This window comes from Sitodiplosis mosellana, unplaced genomic scaffold (genome assembly GCF_009176505.1).
Source record: "Sitodiplosis mosellana isolate CC-2019 unplaced genomic scaffold, AAFC_SMos_1.0 Smas_scaffold_6197, whole genome shotgun sequence".
Classification (NCBI taxonomy): domain Eukaryota; kingdom Metazoa; phylum Arthropoda; class Insecta; order Diptera; family Cecidomyiidae; genus Sitodiplosis; species Sitodiplosis mosellana.
The window spans coordinates 3,004,798-3,027,808 of record NW_022601438.1 but is presented as its reverse complement, the minus strand read 5'-3'; the positions used below and the strand labels follow the sequence as shown (position 1 = coordinate 3,027,808).

Genomic DNA, 23,011 nt, shown 5'->3' with positions numbered 1-23,011 from the left:
TAGATGCAAATAGAATTATTACTAAATAACGTTTTCATCGCGCACACTTCGCACTTCTTTCCTTACTCATGCATATATTTTGTTTTATTTTTATCTATTTACCATTGTTGTTTCATTAAAATTAGTCTAAATACAATTTACTTAAATTTGTTTTGCCCATCTTCTCATTGTTTCAAAAATGTGTGTATGTATGTGTGATTCAGTGTGTGTGTATGTGTGTTTTAGATTTTCACGATTTTCTTTCGTTTTTCTCATGTTTATCCTAAGCCATAATAAATCTACATATACAGATATAAAGTATTTCATTCTCTAATATATTACAGTGTTACATTTTGTTTTTATTCTTCTCTGTTTAGTGTATGCTTTTTTGTGTGTCTGTGTGTACGTGTTAGTGTGATTTCCAAATTCATCCTTTTGAATGTTCTTTTTCCATTCATTCCTTTATATTTGACAACAAAAATGTACATAACATTGTGTTGTTGTTGTTGTTTGTATTCATTCACGACACATTTCGTAAAATTTTAGTCATATCGAATCGAATGCCGATGAACATGCATTCGATCGAATGGCCATTTCATTTCATGCTTCACTTCCTGTCTGCTCACACAGTGATCAACGCGAGTCCTAGCGAAAAGAAAAAAAAGAACTCGCAACGATTCCACGACGAAAGGAGAAACATTTGTCTAATTCATCTAAAGGTACCAGTACGCAAATAAAGCTACAAATCAAAATAAATCCTATCAAGAAAAATAGAAAAAAAAAAAAAAAAGAATTCTTCCTCTATATTTATATATATAAACAAAAACTAATACGAAAGGCAGTGTGTTTGAAATTTATTTGCTGGTCTGTTCGGTGTGTTTGTGTGTTTGCATAGAACATTTTATTTGCACACAAAACATATCTCACTCCCGACAAAAGTCATACTTATTTAGATCAAAACATGAATTTCATATTTTTATTTTCTATCGCAGTTCTCTATCCGATTACTCACATTTCCTAACCGAATTTCGTTTGTTTGGCTAAAATAAGAAAATGTCAAATGTTTTTTTTCTGTTGTTCGTTTGACGGAGATAGATGAATGGAAAAGAGATTGAAAAGAATGACACGAAATAGAGTTGAGAGAGAGAGAGAGAGAAATTAGTTTAGTTTGAAATGCGATCGATCACAAATTTCTCATGCAAATGACAGTTTTGAAACATATAGGAAGAGATGCGTTGGGATTTTGAATGTACGTGACGATGCATGAGCATAATGTGTGCGCTCAACACGCGCATCATACACACATGATGGTAGAGAGAGAGCACACAATGGTGATGGTCGATGACTGTGTGTCTGCTATGACGACGACAACGGTGCAAGGGAATTTCGGTATATTCATTTGCTTTGTGTGTTGCTTTTTCTTTGTTTTTTTTTTTCTTTGAACAGTCTTATAGTTCGCTTGCGCAACGTGTGCGCACAGTTGACAAGTATCACGAGTCGATTTCTATGGAATTGATTTTTTAAAATTCTTTATAAAATTTTGTCGTGGTGGAACCCGAAATCTTTGACGGGAGCGTTCCACAAAAATCATTCACTTTGCACCGAACCAATGAAATACGATTGATTGAGTTGAAATCTTTGAAGGAGAAAATCAATGCACGAATTCTGAATAGAGAGAGAGAGAGAGAGAGAGAGAGAGAGAGAGAGAGAGAGAGAAATGATTCACGATGCATGTAATTATGGTTTTTAGTTGTGCATTGTATGAGTTATGATGACTTGGAGAAATGTGTCGTTTGCTTTGGCGCGCAATAACAAAACCATCATTCGACAATTTGATTGTTGAGAATCTCTGAGAGTGTAGCGCACATGAAGTAAGTAAAGATATAGAAAATGATTAAAAAATGTTTTTTTCTGCTCGTACCGAAAACATGGTTATTATGTTCTCATTTGGACTCTTCTGAAACGAACATGGTTCATTTCCTCATGCATGAATCTATCCAAATCATTGTTTTTTGTTGGCATAAAATTCAAATTGCATCACAACACTATAATATCCATCTCCGTCCGTGTCAAACTATCGACTCGATTTGGCTGCATGCGTTTTTTTTTTGTGTGAGTTTGCATTTGATTACATTCTTGTTGTCTTATCCCTTATATACTCCTTTAACTATATACCTTAATCTTGATAAATGTTATGCCATTATAATTTAACTAAAGAAATAAATGTGTATAATATGTGGGACTTGGGGGGGGGACTTTTTGAATGTATTTTTGTAAGGTAGTTTTGCTGTGTGTCTATTTTTTGCCGATTGTTGCTTCGGTTTTTCTCTCTTCCGTCCATTATTTTCCTTTCGTAAATAGTTTTATATCATTTGTTTTCAGTTTTCGCTAACGAAATCTGTGTGTGTGTGTGTTCTATATGGTGAAATCCATGTTAAACGCTCTTTCGTAATCATTTTTCCATTCATTTTCTCCTGTGTGTATGTGTCTGTATCTGTGTATGTATGTGAGTTTTAGCAGTTTCAATAACTTTAGAATAGAATGCAAAACTTTTTTTGCCACTCATTTGTTTTCATCTTCTTCAATTTAAACTAAAAAATAGTTTTGTTGTTTAACTTTTAGAGAATTTACAAAGTGAATAACAGTTCCATATGTTTTTTGTTTGTTATTAAATATGATGATTTGTTTTTGCATTTTTGTTTATTTATCTATATCATTCCAACTATTTTTATACAAAAAGAAAAACGTTTTTTTTTTTGTACACATTTAAACCAAAATAAAAACAAAAACAAGTGAGAACAAAATTCAATGCAGAAAGAAAACGACTGGAAAGAAATGTATGATATGACGATGTTGACGACGACAAAATAGAAAAAAAACAATATGAATAAAAATGAATGTAAAATTCTGTGTGTGTGTGTGTATTGAATTAACTGCTGATTTGAAAAAATTACTTCTATTTGGATTGACTAACAATCAAGTAAAAAAATTTAGTCTTTATATTTTGTTGTTTGTTTGTTGTTAAATATTTGTTTTTTTTTTGTGTTCGATTTTCGAAATGCGTCGACATGAACACCACACATATTCCGCGCGTCGCCACACGAATCATTGTGCACGATATATAATCATGGTTTTCCTCTTTCTTCTTTTCTTGTGTTCTTTTTTTTGTGTTTATGTGTGTGTGTTTTTATGAACGTGATTTAAAATGTGGAAAAATCCAAAGCAAATCGAACATTCATCCAATCACTGCCATTCCATAATTTCTTGCTTCATTTCTTTCTCGCACATCTTTTCTCTCTCTCTTTCCCTTTCCCCCTTTCTCTGCGTTGCACTTTTCATTTGCGTGTGATTCTTCTTTCTTTCCTTGTATGTGTTTTACATTTACTATGCGTAGCAGTAATCAATAATTAGAATAATGATGTAATAATAATAAATTTTATTTTATTGTTATGTTGATAGAAATTGATGTGCGTATCTCATGTCATAGCAAATGGACAATGTGCCACAGGACTCGATGAATCCCAATTGCTCTTGTTTTTTTTTTCTCTCTTTCCTTTTTTTCGAGCCAATATTTCTTCCATTGTTTGACCCAAGCATTCCATGGAATGCATGTAAACTGCTGCAGTTCAATTTTATGGAACAACTTTTGCCCCGTCGCCATCACATGAGATGAGCACGTAAACATTTCTGTTTGTTGCGCCTTATCGAAGCTAGTATTTTTTTTTAACGCTTATACTCCTATATTTGAAAAATAATAATCATAATATTACAATTGTGTATATATGTGTGTTTTTCATTTCTGTTTCCATTTTTTTTTTTATCGAAGTTTGTTTTTTTATTGTGTCTGTGTGTATTCCGTGGAGCAACAGATGATTCCCAGCATCGAAAAATTGGTTTCTTCCTCTCTTTGCATCTCTTTTTCGCGCGGATTTTAAATGGGTCCGACCATTTAATAAATTATTTAAAAAAAAAAAAAAAACGACTCTTTCTTTTGGTATAATACACAAAATGTACGGATTCATTTAGAAAACCAACGACGAGACCAGATCAAGAAACATCGACGCTGATTTTTCGACGCTCAAAATTCATCCACGTTCCGAAATTTTTAAGGTGTAAAAGATATTTCTACATTACTTTTTATATTTCCTTAATTAAATTTACGTTAATTTTTTTCTTCTTCTTCTTCTTCTCAAATATCCTCTATGATAATAATTATTCATGTATATGTGTAAAAAAAAAAAGAACAAAGTTTGTTTAATGAGACAAATGTACGCGCACAATCACCAAATGAAATGTTTCGAAATGTACAGACTGTATTGCGATGTCGTTCGAAAAGTGGCAACCGGTGTGTGCTCGTTTATTCTGCATGGGTAATTTGGTGTTCATCGTTAAAATAGATGCATGTGAATTTATTCGTAAATGAATGTGTGCTATCTCCGGGATGAGAATGGAACGGATGAACGATCATGATCTTTGACAGTTGAAATTTTGAAAGTTTTTGGTCGCTTCACAAAGATTCGGGTAACAATTTAATTCTGTTCTACCCGATCCGAATAGCAAAGAAACCATGAACATTTAACTGTTTGAGTTTGAAAGAGAACATGAATGTTAGTGTGCGGTGAGTGTATGTGTGTGTGTGTGTTTTAACGTTACACATTTCGCTTAAGAAACAAAAAAAAAGTTTTGTGTTGAAATAGTATGAAATTAGTCGGTGTGTGAATGATGTTATTGCATTTAATCATTTTCCTCTAAAAAAATGTGTTTGCATGATCATTTATTAAAAAAAAAAATGAAGAAAAAAATATAGTCAAATCGAGGAAATAGTCGCTGGTGACGAGAGAAGAGAATGTGTGTGTGAGACACAAAATATGGGCCGAATTTTAGCCCATACCGTATCTTATAAATGATTATTTCGAATAATTATTTTCTTTTTCTTTATGATAAGCGTGCTTCATGCCTATGACAAATTTCTATGGATGTCTGTTTACGTTTTTTTTCTAGTATTTTTTTTCTTCTGTTTGTTGTCTGTCTCTTTCGCTAAATTTACTTTTTTTATAAATTCATTTAATTTTAAACATAACAGTAAATAATTTTATGTGTTTTGTGTGTGTGTATATAATCCATATTTTAGTGTATAATTATCAGTATTAATAATATATTAAATTACTTTTTTTGCATAATTTTCTTAAATTTTTCTTTTTTTATTTTCTCTCTATTTCTGCCTCGCTTCTCTTCTTAACATTGTTTTTTTTTCTATTCATTATTTTCTTCTTCTATTTTCTATCTTTCACTTACGTTCATATAAGTTAATGTTAGATTTTTGTTGTTGTTGTTGTTGTTTGCTTCATTCAATTAAATTACTTGATAACAAATAGCATTTTATATTTCCGTTGAATAACACTGTTGTCGAAAAAAAAAATGTTTTATTCTCTAACGAAGCCGGATTTTTGATGCGTGTTCCATTCGGTGCTGCAACATCGATCTGAACATCACCATATCGACATAGTTGAAGATAGAGAAATACGGTGTTTTAATTGCAATCACTAATTTCGTCGAATCAATTTGGCTTAAAATGTGTGAGCAAACTGACGAAATGGCCATTTTCAACGTGACAACGTGGATTGATTTGTTTTCTGAACACATGCATCACGAAATGTGACTAACACATCAGATTTGTATATATGCATATAACAAATATATTCGGAATACGAATTTTCGATTGATCCACTGTCTCTAAACAAAAAATGCCCACCCATTTTGCACCGAAGCACATACATTTTCTTTGTTTTTGTGAAATTTCGAGTCGATTCCATTCAAAAATTTTGTTTCCTTGTTTCGCATTTGATGCGCTATTTATTTCGATTTTTTTTTTCAATTTTCCACGATGATTTTATCATCCACATGCATATCGAATACATCCTAAATAAATTATTAACAAACAATAAAACCATTTTTTCAAAAAAAAAAACTGAAAATGCGTACGGGTAATATGATAATTTTATGATTGATTCCAATACATATTGCACATTGATTTCGATATACGTGCAAAAATATGCACATCATTACCACAATAAAATAGCAGAAAGATAAAAATTCGAAAAATTGGTCAGCTCACAACAAGGCAAAATGTGCAACCACTAAAACGAATGGTTGTGATCACAATGAACACCGGTCCTCTTGGTGTGAACAGAGAAAAAAAAATTGGAACCGATATAATAATCATCACATTTGATTATCGTTTGCATTTGAAAAAAAAAAAAAATGTTTGGACATTGAGAAAAAAAACGAAGAAAAAAAAATAATTTAATAAAGAAAATATAACACTTCATAATAATTTAAGTCATAACAAACAATTCGTTTTTTTTTCGTCTCTTCAAAATTTTCTCATAACATATGATAAACTATAAATTAACAGAATCATTCACAGTCGCGCTATTTCGATCATTTAAATGAAAAATTTATGCAACAATCATGTGCCAACAACGGATCAAAATGGATGGAAATGATCACAATGGTGCGTGTGTGCGGCCTTGATATATCTCATTTTAGTGTCGAAAATAAATCAGTTCGCATCGATTTCGCAGCCGACGAATGGAATTCAAACGCTACTCGTTTCGTTAAATTGGTCAGATGCAGTACAGACTGAACTATGCTCGTATTGCTGCTGTTTCTTTTAGTCTTTGTTGCGATACATTTTACATGGGGGATGTTAAGTGATAAATTTGGTTCGAAACATTTTTTTTTCTCTTCTTTTTAATCTTCATTTTGTTCAATAGAATGTTCTGTCTCGATGAGGATTTCTATGTGATAAAAAAAAACCGATTGACGAAAGACTGAATAATGTGGGTTGGGGTGTTGTTGTTGTGGGTGGTGTGTATGTTAAATGTTGTTGTTGTTGTTGCTGCTGTTTTACTCATGCAATTGCTGATGCTCAGGCGATTGCGTATCATTATCATCTTGCTATGTCAGATCCTGTTGTGAGTCAATCGAAAACAGTTCTTTGTACAGAGCCGGAAACACGTAATGCGGATGCTCCATTTTGAACTTGTTTAAGGCTTCCATATGCATCAACGACAGCTCACTGCAAAATTGTGTAGAACATTTGTGCAAAAAAAAATGTAATGTTAGATGAATGACGTCAGAATAGAAAAAAATGCAATTGTGATGAAGAGGAGAATGGATATCAAGCGGATGGAAGAAGGGTAAAACAGATAGCTAACTCACCGGAACGTTGGAATTTTATTGAGGAGTGCGTCAAGCACTGTGACATCCCCTTTGATTGGTGCATGATTCGCTTCGATTTCTTGTTTTATTGCTGACATACTCATGTTGAAAAGTCTTTGAATTTCCGTATTGCCACGAACACTATTCCGTTCTGCTCGAACAATGGAGAAAAAAAAGTAAATGAAAAATAGAAATTTGCAATAAAATTTCTTCAGTCTACTGATACACTGAAAATCTATTGAATCCCTGTCATTTTCATTGAAATGACCAATCATGAACAATTCAAAGACGACAAATATACACTTGGAGAGAAATCAATGAATAGATCAGCGGCAACGTCGGCGGCGATGATCGCATTCACTTACCTGGCCATAATAGCACCAAACTTTGATACAATGCTAACTCAGTTTCAGTTAATTTAAGCTCAGCAATACTTTTAGCAGTCTCAAAAATGTATGCAACTAATTTCATTTCCGAACAGTCTGATGTATAGAATGCTTCTTGCGGCAATAATACATCGCCGTATAAAACGACATTTTGCGAGAGATCCATTAATCGAGACATTCGAACAATTGCCAATTCAAATGAACCGGTTTTCAGCAGCAAAATCTACAATGATGTTTTTAGAATAGATTAAATGATTCAACCGAATGGATCGATTCGTTTCGTAGAAGTGCAATTATTTTTTAACCGATTTTTCGAATTGTGATTTTAATTTCGATTCCCAATTAAAAAGATTTCCTTTTTGATCAATACTCACCTGATCATCTTGACTCAATCGCATAAATCCGGGTATTAGTTTAGCAAACTCAATGATATTTTGTATCATTTGCGTTAGTTTTTCAGCACAGTCTAGCCACAACGCTTCTTGGCCCATGTTCTTGTAGTGAAGAATTCGAGATAGATCCTGGACAATACGAGCGATCGGTGGCGAATAGTAATGGATTGATTTGATGATTTTTTTTATTTCATTTTTCACAGAAAAACCAAACATGAAAAGAGAAGATGCAAAAATCGAATAAATTAATAGAGAATTTCCATCGCGTGTTGGCCATTCAATTGATTTACCTGTGGCTTTCTGAACATTTCATGCACGAATTCCAATTTTGGGTTAGTATTTGCGTGTGCTTCGGCCAGGGTTTTGATTAAAACATCGTTGATATTACCTTCAGCTACGGACAGAAAAACGAACAAATATGCCATTAAAACCCTTCTCCTTATTTTATTTTTAATGTTCAAACATTTTTCGTTTCTTATTTTGAATAAATCGTTAATGAAACAATAAAAAATTGTTGATGTCACAGAATAAGCGAAAAAAACGAATCACAACCAAAGGACAAATTAATGAACGAAACCGCAAAGATACGATTTGGATTTTGATTAAGGGAATTTCAACAATAAAACAAAACTGGAAAACAAATTAACGATCGATCAAACAAATAGAAACAAACCACTTGTATTTATGCAAAGAAAAAAGAACGAGCGCACCGCAAACTGATTTATGAATGATCGCATTTCAAAAATGTTATTTACAAAGGGTTCAATTTGGGTCAAATTTTTACCGAAAAAAAAAACTAATGCAGGGAGGTTCAAAAGGGAAAAAATCGGTTGACATTCGTAGAGGTGATTAATTTCAACGTGGTGAAAAGGGTTTTTAGCTGGACTTTGACAAAGAAATTTGTTACGTGGTGGTATCAGGTTGAATAATGACCGAATAAAATCAGCATTTGCATTATTATTGAGAGCTCTTGCGCTTGGATCAAGGCAGAAAGTACTAAAATTTAACCATTTTGGTAATTCAATCCAGTGCAAAAAACAGGGGAAAATTCCAAATAATTTCAAAACAAATCTCAATATCTCCGTCCAATGCACCGGGTATATTGCAAGACTTGCTTTATCAAACCAGTGTATACCGTTTGAAAAAAAATGACTGACTGACTATAACTTCAGTTGACTTTAGTTGACTGAATTTATGGTTTTGTACTAAGAAAATCACTTTGTCCCAAATCAAGTGCCATTGAATTGTAACTTGAAATGATTTCAGTTAACTATGATAGACTTGCACTAAACTTTGTACTGAAATGACAATCAAAGTAAGTCACAGTAAGTCATTTGTGTCCGAAATCAGTTAACTATCATTGGTTTTCTTGTGCATGGCATTATTGAACATTTGTTTTAGAATTGTTTGGATTTTCTTTTTTGTACTAGATTGGATTACCAGACGAATAACTATATTCAAGTACTTTGTCCCCTTTGACTTGCACTGAAAATTAAGGAAGAAAAACATCAACAACAAAATATCATGCAACCAAACGGAATCTGGAGACAAACCAAAATCAAAACTAACGATTGAGGTTGGGCAAACAGAAGAGAGTGAAACACATGTCAAAATCCATGGAATAAAATTGGATAAAAAAAGAAAACATATGTGTATATGTGAAAACCAGAGCAAAAACAAAACAAGGTAACAAAAAGTCATCATAAAACGAGTGCCTCAATCCAAATGACGATCTATTGGCAGCCAAAACAAATAATCAATAGCCAGACGAAAAAATAAAGAACAACCAAATATTATCAATAAATTTGCAACGAAAAAAAAATACAATGTGAATTCATGGAAAAAATATGTGCCAAAATCAATAAAATGTGGAAATGAATGGAAAACAACATTCTTGATGAATTATGAGCAAAAATGTGGCCAAACAAAATGGTTGGAGATAATCGTGGCCGATGTGTGTTGGTGTGTGTTGGCTTGGTTGGGGGAGATGGGCGAAGCGATGCATGTAGAACAGCAATGTTTGTTGTCCGCAGCTGCTATGCAATCGTTTGTTTGTTCATTATTGCGCACGTTTATCCTGCGGACACCGGAATAGCCAAGCAAATTTACCTAAAAAGTGCGAATCACAGGAGCTATCGTCTTCTCCATAATTCGGATGTGTGGTGATTTGTGTGTTAGCTGGTTGTTGCTGTTGCGTCGCTTGTTGCGATTGTGTTTGTTGAGCCGCTGTCGCCGTTGGTGGCTGTGACGATGGTGGCTGTGTCTGTTGTTGAGCTTGAATTTGATTATTACCGCCGGTTGTGCTTGTGTTCGAATCAGTATGACAATCGGATGGTGTTCCACGTCTCATTGTACTACCTGCTGAAGACAGGACACAGCGATTTTTGTTTTTTTTTTCGAGAGTTTCAATTTTTTTTTTTTTCATATTTTGTTATTCGCACAAAAGCGATACACATTTGCGAACCAAAAGCCAACCAAAAAAAAAAACTTAACGAAAATCACAACTCAATCCTAAACTCGTCAACATTTGTATGATACTCTCTGCTGTTTTTTGTTTGTTTATGGTGTCAATGAAACCTATTTTGCGGACATTTGTGAATGTTTGTGGTTTGTGTGCGTAAAAAGGGAATTTTGTTTTGTTTTGTTTGTTCTGGGTGGGAAAATTGATCCTACGAAGAAGTGTGTTTCATGCATGACTGGCTGTTGACTACATTTTTTTTTTCCTGTCAAAGGGAAATGCAATGAACTTTGACTGAGAGAAGAAAAAAACAACAACAGCATGATAAACATTCTATTTGTCGAGTGAAAGCGATGCTCAAACGAATGAAGTGCTTCCAGGCAATCACAATGAGTCCGATATACATATGAAAACGGGGGAAAATGGGAAACGAAAAGAAAAAAAAAAACTTAACAGAAAACTGATTGAGAGACTGAGCGAAATATATAGCGGAAAAATCGAAGGTGTTTTGTTGTTTTTGCTCATCACATTCAAGCCTAATAATAAACATTTTGCAAATCCTTGCTGTCCAGCAAATTCATATGTTCATAAAAAATGGACCTCAGTGGTTCAGTGAACTGTCTAATAATGACTTCAAAGTGAAAAATATTGAGATTCAGAGAGAGTGAGAGAGGGTGAAAGAAAAGAAGTGGCGAAGGGCCAGAGAAAGAAAGAGAGAGAGAGATCAAATCGTTAAATACAATTCGGGTACATACTGTGCATTCCTATGAAATCAGCGTCGATGATTGTGTTGTTTCTTGGTTCGTAGGCGGTTGTACTGTCAACGAAATCAGCTGAAATATCATAACCAATCGTTTGTGGTGTGGCTACCGACTGTGAATAACCGTATGGACTGCCATAGTTTTCAACTTCATTTGAATAGTAGCTGGAAAAAGAGAGAGAGAGAGAGAGAGAGAGAGAAAAAAAATAATGACGAAATTTCAAAATAAGCTTCGGTGTTCAGGGTGCGAAAAGCTTTCAAAAGTTCAACAACGCAGATTCACCACACTGGAAGCGAGCGCCGTCTATCGGTCGATAGGTTCGGAAACGAATTGAAGCTACTTGCTGGATACATGTACGCTTTTGCAACAAAAACACTTTGCACTTACCCATTGTAATTATGATGTAGTTGATCACTGCTTGATGGAGTCTGTGTATCGTAAACTGAACTATCTGGTCGTTCCGCGTCATTTTGTGCACGCATTTGTGCTCGATGAAACCGCACTTCGTCTTCGACTTTTTCCCTTTGCTTCTTTGACATTCGTCCAAATTTTACAGCTAAAACGGAAAAACGCAAGAAGAAAAAACGGATTCAAATTAATTATTAAATTCCAAAGCCATTAATATCCATTAAAATTAATTATTCACGCAAATAATTCTTTCGTTGTTGGTGTTTAATTGTTTCTCAAAACGGGACATAACGGAAAAAATATTGGCATTAACAATAACAAAAATATTCACTTTTAGTGCTTTCGTGTCAACAAATGGACCAGAGTTCGGTTTTCTTTTTATTTTATCTAAAGGAAATGCGCGTGTTACTCCTTGAATCATCTTCATTATATGACAACGGCTATAATTTATGCGTGAAATCCATTAAAGTAAATAAAATTCGCATCACAGCCGGCGACAGCAGGTGCGAGTGACGAAAGCACCTCTGTGCTGAAAGTCGAACTCGCCTATATATACACGCCATTTCGAACTTTTTTCCTAAGAGGCCATCTGGTATGAATGAAGTATCGCTAGAAAGCCCCTGGCTCATAGGCCCAGAAAATGCATTCAAACTTGGGAATCGACCAACCGTCTCCATAGAAATAGCCACTTGAAAATTATGTACAATTATCAGTTTTTCCCATTTACCGGGTGTTGAACGCGGCCCGTTCATCTTTCTGAGTCTACTCGTCGAGACCTTTCCAAAAAGCCCAAGAACGTCGAAATTGGACCATCCGTTCATGAGTTTCTTCTTCTCTTTTTATTCCACGCAATCAACAAAAAACACAAAAAAGTACTTTTCATGAAAAAATCAAAATCAAAAAAATTCATCATGAAAAAACTAAACATGTGATAGTTTCATAGTATAAAAGCGATATGTAATTTCATCAAAACAAAATGTAATTTCGGCTCCACGAAATAATATTACCAGACACCACTTTGTGTTTGTTAAAAAATCATTTCGGAGCGATTTCGATTTGCTTTTTTTGCATTCTTCCAACTAATTTCAGAATCGCTCCGTAATGATTTTTTAAAATTGATATCAGCTGTTTTGTGTTCGCTTTCGTCACGAGGAATTACTTCGAAAGAAGTTTTTTTATTTGATTAAAAAAGACGCGAAAATTTTTCATTTTCGATTGTTTTTTTTCGGCTACATACAAAACTTGAACGATGCATTCATTTGATATATTTGCCGACAAAATATCCATAAAGCCCAACGACGACCAAAAATTAATTATGGAAATTAAAAGAGAAGGAATGGACGGAAAAATCACACAAAGTAATTAAATAGTGATTTTCGTCATTCAAACAATTTTCCAAGTTGTTGCTCAAAATAAAGAGAGCCTGTCAAGAAAATGCAAATTTACACCGGAACAAAATCGATTTGGAGTTTGTCGCCAACACGATATGTTTGCAATTTTTCGACTTTGGTTTTATTTGCCAAGAAAATGCAGCAAGTCACACTTACTCGCACACACAATATGCTGTGTGTGTTTGTGTTGTAGCATTTGACAGTTTTTGTAAAACCGATAAAAATGGTTTTGTTTACATTGAAAGTTGCTGCTGAACCGAATTTTAATTAATTTTGATGTCGTTGGGATTTTCCGATGATGAATCGCTTGCATATTTTTTTCTGTTTCGATGTGTCCGAGTCCAAAGGCGTAGCATTTATGATTGAATGGCACATGTGCCACGCACGAATTTTCAAGATATTCAAAAGTGGATAAGAAGAGAGAGAAAAGGCGCAAGAGTCATCAAGACACGACTGCCCATATGGCGGAGGTGATTTTGATTCACAAGAAAGTTCATGAAAAAGAAAAAAATAATCGAGCAAAATCGAAACTCACGGCTCTGGATGCATGGAAACGTCATACAATTTAATATTCGTTGAAATATTGTGATTAATGCATTGTTGCCCAATGATACTTGGTCCGGTTCACAACCAAAATGGGAAGTCACATCAATTACTTAAGGGTGAATATTGATTAAATCCATCGGCGGTGCCAATTTTTAACCTATTATGGCAATCACGACGATGAATTTGATCATTTTTGGTCGTTTTGGTTTTCGACAAAGCCGCGCCACAAAGACACCAGTGTCAGTCGTGCGAATTTTTTGCAGCAACACAATGAGATTTACATGAGCTCAGTTGAACTAACCGTCAACGGCGGCGTACAACAAATTTGCCATTCGCTCTCAAAAGACACTTTTGAAGGCCTCAATGAACCGTAGTTTTAGTTGAACCGTAAAAAAAAGTAAAACGTTTGTTCCATTTTTATGATTTACGTCAATTATGTTCGGTTAATATGCCCAGATGTACACATACCGCCAATGAAATAGTTCGCTTAGCTTCTGCTAAACATCATGATATGATACGTGGTTGTTGTCTGGTTGTCTGCTTCGCTCTTTGTACATTTCTGGCTATTTTTAATGTCTATGACTTTTATCGGACGGAACATGGAAAATGTAAAACGTTTAAGAAAGAAGCGCGCGCGCGCGCTGTTAAACGTTTCCAAATAGCGGTAAATCTCATACACACATTTCATCGTTTGAACAGGTTTTGTGTACATCATTCATAATATTTCGAATGGTCATGTTGTTCGTGGTTTTTTTTTCATTGTTTTTCATCATTTATGCGTTTTTGTCCACATTTTCTTAGTTCAGTTGTTTTTTATGTAATTGTTTTCGCATAATAAATACGTATAGTAGGGGAGAATGAAGAGAAACGGAGTCATATGTTAAATTATATGCAACTACTTGACGAATTTTGTTCGTGTGGAAAATGGAAGAGAGAAACAAAACGGGACCAAAACGAAATCAAACAAAAGAAGAAGAAAAAAATTAATCGATGTAAAACGAAAGAGAGAGAGAGAGAGAGAGAAAGAGTGCAGTAGGAAAAAATCGTTTCAAACTATTTAAATGAATATATAATAGTGGGATATTAGTTGAGTCGAGATGGTATAAAAATATGCAAGGTAGCTCTTTCTCTTCTTCTCCCTCTTTCGACTGGTTGAATGTCGGTTAAATGCAATTCTCTTTTTTCCCTCTCATTCAGTTTGTGTCTGAACATTTTGCTTTTGTAGCTGCGCTATCTGTTCTGCTTCTTCTTAATTTTCCGCAGATATGGAGAGAAAAAAAAAACTCAAAGCTATGCCAAAGCCAACCGTACGACAACGGCGATGACAATGTACAGCAAAAAAGGTGATAAAAACGAAGAAGAGAGAAAAAGAATGAACGAGTGAACGGTGTGCGAGTATTATGCAACTGGATGCAACTCTTTAAGCCCATAAAAATGTATTCAAGCAAGAACGGCACCAAATTACCGTTTAGATTTTACTGTTTCCCTTTTCCTCAGTTTCATCGCGCTTTGATACACATACACACACAAACAGCGCACACATCATCATGTCCATATGTTATATTGTGTGTTAGTGTGTCTGCCATTTAATATCACGTAGGCTTGCCAACCATTCGCAATTGCTCTCTTGCCACACGCACTTCAATATTAGCGCTCACGCGCCTGATTCGCGAATCAAACCGAAAGCAACGGCAAAATCATTCGATGGGCTTGTGTCTACTACTGCTGTTGCTGCGATAACGTTGATGACGTCGATTGTCGTTCGTTTTTTCTCTCTCTCTCTCTCTCTCTTGCTCTTTCTGACTTTTTTTCTGATGTGTGAGAAATCTTGGAATGGCTATTATCGATGATGCGGATAACCGATGAGCTCTCGCCGTCACTCGGTGCGAGTTCATTATTTTAACAGCACAACCGACTAACAATCATTCTAATGCCATTAACCGTTTTGTGTTCGACTTGAATTTTATTTGAAATTCAGACACGCATTTACCGTACGATTGAAATAGGTTATAATTGCATTCTGACGACCGACCGATGACGATGACTAGTTTTTTCTTCTTCCTTCATTTCGTTTTGCTTGCGCGAAAAGAACTAAACGGCTATTTGCAAAAAAGAAAAACGGGATTCTCGAAAGAAAAAATGAACGCAACGGAAAAAAGGAAGAAAAAAAACAAACAAACGCTGAGATACCAATGAAACTTTCTGACTACAAAGAGACGCAATGTACTCGCTGAAAATATGCTTTATGAAGTGAGAAAAATGTCAGAGAAAAAAATTCTTTCAGCAGAACTACTTAATAAAATACATCAAAGAATTGTTTACACAGACTGTGTGTGTGTGATTTGTTTCGTGTTTTTCGGCAATTGCCGTTGCTGGGATTTTTTTCCCCCTCTCGTGTTGGGCTAAAAGTTGATAAGTTTACGACTGTTGTTTCTGTTTTACCCGTTTCATATTTTACATTCATCGTCGCCGTCGCCGAAAATTCGAGTTCATTATATATAAGCAATCATAAATACCAGCCAAACAATAATACAGTGGACTGAGATGCTCTTCGATGTTGATCGCTGCACTCCAGAAATGAGAGAGAGAGAGAGAGAGAGAGAGAGAGAGAGAGAAATCGCATCAAACCGCATCGAATGCAGGCCACGCGATTATGTATATGTACGCGAACTCGCTCATCACATCACGAATGGCTGACAGCTACAGCGGCAAAAATCCACATCACTATTTCTGCTGCGGCTGCTTGCTGTTTCTGCTGCTTTTTTTTACATTCGTTATTACAATTAAAAAACAATCCACAACTGAACAAAGAAGAAAGCAAATGAGCCACGATGATTATGACGAGGCGACTACGGCGCAAAAGACAGCGGTCGGTTCGGGCGCATTGCATCGAATGTACATTGTACGCGCGAGAGACCGAAACGCAAACGAACCGATAAAAGAAGTTAAGTAAAGAAACGAAGCAAGCAACAGCAACAAAGAAAAACAACTCACACACAATTTCGAACGAAAACGGAATATACGAACGGAAAAATACACAAACACACACACAGAATACATAACGATGTAATCGCCAATTCCATTCTCGTACATAGTCAGTGGTGCGCGCATATTTCATTGCATCATACTCATTCATATCAAATAATGGAAGAAATTAATTTTAAAGGCACTGTGTCAGTGAACAGTTAGATAGACGGTTCAGTTTATATTTTATTTTTTTTTTCTCTTTTATTTTGCTTCTTCTTCTCCAGTTCGTGTTATGTTGCACATACAGTTGTTTTGCATCTTCGAGAGTGCTCGATTTCTGTGTGTAAGTCTTCTTCTTCATCGTTGGCGTCGTCGTCGCTGTTGTTGGTTTGTTATTCTTTTTTATGGTTGGTGTTGCTTGCTTCGTTTGCTCTGCACATATTCTTTGGTCTATCTTTTTGGCTGGTATTTCTCTACAGTTTTATTCTGGTTTCGAGAATCGGCACTTGTCTCTCTCTCTCTCTTTTTTTCGCGCCTTCGCCATACGCGGAATGCATTGCTTTCTCTCCCCCCCCCCCCCCCTATTTCTCTCTCGGTTTTATAGGTCGAATCCTTTTTTCAAGAGATCGACTTCCCAACTGGTCCCGAAGGAGCTGCAATGCAATTGCTTGGAATCCCAAGCATTTCCGAGGCTGCAATTCGAAGGAGCATACCATTCCAATACGAAATTTATTGTAATTTATGGATCTGTCAACATCTGGCATTTTGAACTGATGACATTTTATCGAATCTAATTTGATAGACGCTATTCGTTCGAATCAAACCATTTCAGTGGAATGGAAATCGAACAGAAAAACAACAGCAACGAATTGGCTGCTGTATGAAAATGTAATGGAGTTGACTTATGGATTTTACGAATGGAAGCGAGCATATGCTCAAAAAAATATTTCGACAGTCAAAATCAAGCTAATTCATCAAGCCGCCACCTCGCCGAACAAAAAAACGAGAAAAAATGTTCAGAGGCAACGACGACGTCAGAAATTTGGGAAATTATTCAACGAAACCTTTTTCGACCCGACCAACCATTCATAATTGATGAAATCTCTCGCAATTAAACATATGAAATCCTCTCTGTTCAAAATGGAATTTTTTTTATCGCAATTCACGAAATGGAAAAAAATAAATAAAACGAAATGTTTTTCGTTTGTATCGGCTCCATCTCATATGCGCTTTTTTTTCTCGTTCATTCATTTGCAAAGTTCGAGTTATATCATCATCTTGTCATCAATCACTTTAACTGAAAAATGCAAAATGCATCTGCACAATATGTTAAGCCCAAAAATGTGTGAGTGTTTGTGTGCATTGTATATTCAAAAATAGATTTCATTTGCTTTTTATTTCTGTTGTCTCGATCGTGCATTGTCTAGGTTTTTTTCTCTCCTGCCAGTGGGCTCCATGAACCGCATGCTCCTCCATGTGGCCGTATGTGTGTGTATGTGCTATTTCACTGAAATCAATTTTTCAAGCAAACCAGCGAAATTGATTGCCGCGAAAGAAATAGTGGAAGAGAGAGAGAGAGAGAGAGAGAAACCACCGAAAAACAGCAACTGTCACATCACTCACTTGTCAAAACCCAGAATAAAATGAAATTCAATTCAGTTATTTGTTAAGACAATCTTTTTTTTTAATTCTTTCTCCGCCGTAAACTGTTTTTTTTTCTTTCGTTTTTGAGTTGAAGACAAGAGGATGCATCCGACATTCTATCACACATCTGTTTTGCAAATCGGTGGCCCGAAGCCAATGCATCGCAATATTTTTCCGTTCCGTGATGCTTTTTGTAGCGGTTTTATTATTATTGTCAATGAGGTTCATGTAGTATTTTGAACTTTGTGGTGTAATATGTAATTTGTTGTTTTGCCGGTTTGGGCAAATGCGTTGAATATGCAAATTTAATGGAATTTTCATGAAATTCGTTGACTTTTTCGAAGTGATTTTTTTCTTTCAACGAAATTTTTTCCATCGTTTTTTTTTCTCCTCAAAAAAGGTGCTTTTCAAAAATAAACGTTCATTCGTTCGGTAATGTCGTAAATAAACTTTCGTTCATTTCGATGCTACAAGTAAGCGCAAGTGTGAATTTCGATGCATCATCAATTTCGTTCGAAAGGCCAAAACCCAATTTATTTGGCAAATTCACGTAAATTTGTAAGCGAAAAAGGCGAATGGATCATATCTGTTCGTTGACGCCAATTTAACTATAAATTCTTATCATACAAGCGCGCTGCATCATTCGTTTTTAGTGCTCAAATGTTGAACATTCGAGCAGCAGCAGCAGCAGTAATATACACCTTTCAAATCGAAGAAAAACAAAAACCTTTTTGATCATCATTTGATTCGCGCGTTTGTTGGCCGTTTAAATGGAATCGGTCGTTGATGTGATTGTCATTGCATAATCGATCGTTGAACTCTCTTTCGTTCGTATTGTTACTCGTTCATTTTTTGTTGTTGCTTTGGAGCTCTTATCATTATCCGAAAGAGGCGACGTTCAATCAGTAAAAAAAAAAAATTCGCTCATGCACTCACTGATAAACCAAAATTGAAACATGTTACTTCGTTTGTACATTTTCGAAAGCGTTACGACACATTTCGTCTCTTTTTTATTTACAACTCTTTGTGTGTCTGTTTGCCTTTCTTTGTGACGGGTATGATAACGGTAGTAAGATGATTGCCGAAAAACGGCGATTCGCTTTGAAATGATATAGCCCAAAAACAAAACGTTGTTTTAAATTAACATTCGATGCGGTAATGTGTGTGTTTTTTTTCGTTGTCGTCGTCGCTTGCGTAAAGTTGCAAAGGTAATCGCTCTCAGACGCGCTCTCAGCTGGTCGCGTGTGAATGGACTGAGGTGAATTCTGATATATCAGTCAAAATTTATTTTTGGACTTTGTTTTTATTTCTTCGAATCGTCGCACACGACGAAAAAATGTGATTGTGGAATTTTTTCACTTCCATTCTGAATATGGGAGATGCGGGAAAAACAACAACGTATTGAATTCGAGTTGAAAATCGCACAAATTTTTTTCTTCGTCCGAACTGATAACGAAAACATACACACACATACACTTATTGTGTATTTATGTTGGCATTAAATTTGATTGAATAATATCACTTTCACTGTGCCGTCAATTTTTAATGTATGAATTCGATTCGTTACAATTCGATTCGGAAAAACTGGAACACAAACACATGGTGCACATAGAAGACGATTCGAATACGTTGTGTTACGTTGGAAACGACATTTGCGTTCTGCATTGACATATGATTTTTTAGAATATTGTTTGAACGTGATAATTAGAATTTTACAAAATCGCAGTTTGGTCGTGTTTGCATAAATGATATTGCAAATGGTATGGGAATATCGAGCGAATATTGAGAGCTACAAAACTATGTAATCGATACATGAATATCTCTTGAGACAATGGATAATGATGAGAAAGAGATTAATTTTTCAACGGTGTATATTTTTGCTTGAATCAACTGCGGTGCGCAGAGCGAGAGTGAGAGAGAGAGAGAGAGAGAGAGAGGAATGAATGTTTGTTGAATGGTAAATCGATTTCAAATCAACTTGGGAAAAATGTGTATTGATGATTCAATCTTTTATATTATTACTGAAAATGGGTGTGCTTCAGCTGGTATCCAAGTGGATAATAGCTATGGCTATAGGTGTGATATATCACTTATACGTATTTTAAGTGGAATAGCAGTTTTCAAAGTGTTGTAAAAGAGTTTCGAACCGAAGCCACTGTATGCTGACCATAAATAATAATTGAAGAAAAAAAAAGAAAATATGATAATCTGCTGCTGCAAAAAATGAAAATTAAACCTGCCGAAAAAATACGTGAATAAAGTGATGTTCTACGAATATATCCGTTTTATCTATGCCTTATTCTTCGAAATGCCTATCGATTTAGCACACTGAAACTTTTTGTTATGTTTTGGCTACAGTACACACACTGAGTACTGTACTCAGAAATGGTTTGTGTGCTATATTCAATAAGTAAACATTTGGTTGTTATTTAATTTGTTCTTTTTTCCTGTTGTTTCTGTGTTTCATTCGTGAGTTCGGTTCTGATGCAATTGAGTGAAGAGGAAAAAAGTCATTAGAATTTCGATGCGACTTATTTGTAAACAACAGAGCCTTTTCGAAGAAAAAAAAAAATGAAAACCTATTTATAACTGTTCTTATCACTGTCCGTGTGGATGGTGGTGCACAAATGCATGTTCGAATAGAATTGAGTCAAATGACACACACACACACTCACATACACGGGAGAAAAAAAGGGAACTGAATATCGATGTCTCCACAATAATAATAATAATAAAATGTGGATATTCCTCTCTCTCTCTCTGTGTGTGTGTGTGTGTGTCGTGTATTCCGTTAGCATTTATTTGGTGAACGTGCTATATCATGAGCGAGACAAGAAATAGCATTGCTTGAGAACAATGAACAATTTTGATCACATTGGACACGGTTATTGCCGTCGAACGAATGCACATTTCGTCGTTTGCAGTTGCATGCTTTTTTTTCTTCTTCTTTTCGTGTTGTGTAAACATATTGTTTTCGCAAAAAAAAAAAACAAACAAACGATAGCATTGTCATTTAAATGCGAAGCAAAAGACAAAAAACCGAAGCCATTCTCGCATCCAAGGAGCAAATTAATATTAAATGGCACATTTTGGTGGCGGTGTGCAAACATACGCTCGCAAAAAAAAGAAACATGAAAAAATTCCATGAAAGAAATGGAAAATACATTGAAAGAAATCAACACAGAGAGCAGCGAAAGAAGAATAAAACAAGAAAAAATTGGTAACAATCGAAACGAAAATGAAAATGTTCCAATCAGCTAAACTAAAAAGCAACTGTTTACTGTTATTTTATCGAATTCGCATCATTGTTACACACATAACATGAGGTTCTCTCTGTTTTTTTTTTTTTCATTTGACCAGCTTCTTGTGCAGCGCGAGCGCGCTCGCGATTTTGCGATACTGTGTCTTTGCAATGTTTTTTTTTTATCAGCGCAACAATACGAATCCATTTCGTATGGCCACTTCGAAACCTTTGAACCGACAAAAGCAATGCATATTTCGGCCCGCATATTACTACATTATTGTGTTCATTTGTTGTTGTTGTTGCCATTTTCAAGAACAAAAGCCCATCACACGAACTTAATGCACCGCACAGTGAATATGGATTAACGTCACATGACGAGATTAGTGCGAGAGAGGAACAAAAGAAACAAAATACGCGCGCGCATGGCCAAAAAAGAACTACAATTTAAATGCTATATCCAACTTACCGTCACGACTCATTCCTAATTTGAGGCACTTTTGCAGTCGACAGTATTGACATCGGTTTCGATTTACTCGATCCACCACACATTGTTTGTTTCGCGGACATTGATAGTTCACCACGGAGCTCTGTGATCGTCGAAAAAATCCTTTGCATCCTTCGCACGTAATCACACCATAGTGCACGCCCGATGATTTATCGCCGCACACTTTGCATGGGATTATTTCTATTTGCGCTGTAGAGAGAGAGAGAGGAGGTGAAAAAAAATCGAAAAATTAGTTTAAGAAGAAAAAAAAACGCAGTAAAAACTTAAGCTATAAATACATTTGGTTATATTAAACGAATTTGTAGTAGGTAATATAGCCTAGGGGAAAAGAGAGAACAGGTCATATTAATATTCTGGTTGATTGCCGCAAACCATTCGTCATTCATTCTAGCTTAGTTTTGGTGTGATTTCAGTGAACATAATCGGTAACGGTTGAACGTGTTTAATTGGTAGAAGTATCGCAACACGAACCTGAAATATTATCGGTAAATTTAATGTGTGTGTGTGTGTGTTTTTGGCTGTAATTTTACAACAACTTCTATACCAGTTTAATCGCTTTGTTTTTTGTTTATGTTTTTTTTATTTCAAGCGCTAGCGTGTCATTCACACATCTCGTTTAGTCGTTTTTTTTTGTTTTCTATCATTCCGATCATCCCAAACGAAGTCGATGGCGAGAGAGAACAAAAAGTTTTGACCAGAATTTCGGGTGAAACTGTATTTTTTGTTTGTTTCAAACACGAAAATAACTGAAATAAAAACTTCGTCAACCAATGAACAACCGAAAAAAAACCAAAATCTATTTCTTTGCAATTTATTTACAGGGTTTAACGATTTATTTTTGTTCAATTTTTTTCTGTTTCATTCGCAGCACTGCGCTATGTTATTGTTGTTTCAACACACACACACACACAGGTCTTTTTGTGGTGTTGTTTGTGATTATTTGTTTAAATGGTTTCCAGCTGAAATGCGATAATTCGACGCTTTAAAATCCGAAAAATTTGCGAATCTAAGAGAAATGGCATATGGTGCAATAATATAACAACCGAATGAGAGACGCAGAGAGAGAGAGAGAGAGAGAGAGAGAGAGAGAGAGAGAGAGAGAGAGA

The 23,011-nt window shown here is 35.3% G+C and overlaps 1 protein-coding gene across 9 annotated transcripts in view; it reads right to left on the bottom strand.

The window, feature by feature from the left end:
* Nucleotides 1-5,169: 5,169 nt before the first annotated feature.
* LOC129577253 (probable nuclear hormone receptor HR3) overlaps nt 5,170-23,011 on the bottom strand; it is a 121,198-nt gene continuing 103,356 nt past the window's right edge. For 4 of the 9 annotated variants that reach the window (XM_055463976.1, XM_055463977.1, XM_055463975.1 and 1 more), the window contains 9 exons: nt 21,867-22,094; nt 11,588-11,756; nt 11,195-11,364; nt 10,091-10,342; nt 8,272-8,375; nt 7,964-8,110; nt 7,569-7,812; nt 7,204-7,354; nt 5,170-7,060 (listed from right to left, as the gene is read on the bottom strand). In XM_055463976.1, the coding sequence (XP_055319951.1) occupies nt 6,940-7,060; nt 7,204-7,354; nt 7,569-7,812; nt 7,964-8,110; nt 8,272-8,375; nt 10,091-10,342; nt 11,195-11,364; nt 11,588-11,756; nt 21,867-22,094 (1,586 nt within the window). In that variant the 3' untranslated portion in view covers nt 5,170-6,939. The remainder of the gene's footprint in view (nt 7,061-7,203; nt 7,355-7,568; nt 7,813-7,963; nt 8,111-8,271; nt 8,376-10,090; nt 10,343-11,194; nt 11,365-11,587; nt 11,757-21,866; nt 22,095-23,011) is intronic. The other 5 variants (XM_055463980.1, XM_055463979.1, XM_055463974.1 and 2 more) reach the window with 2 other exon arrangements.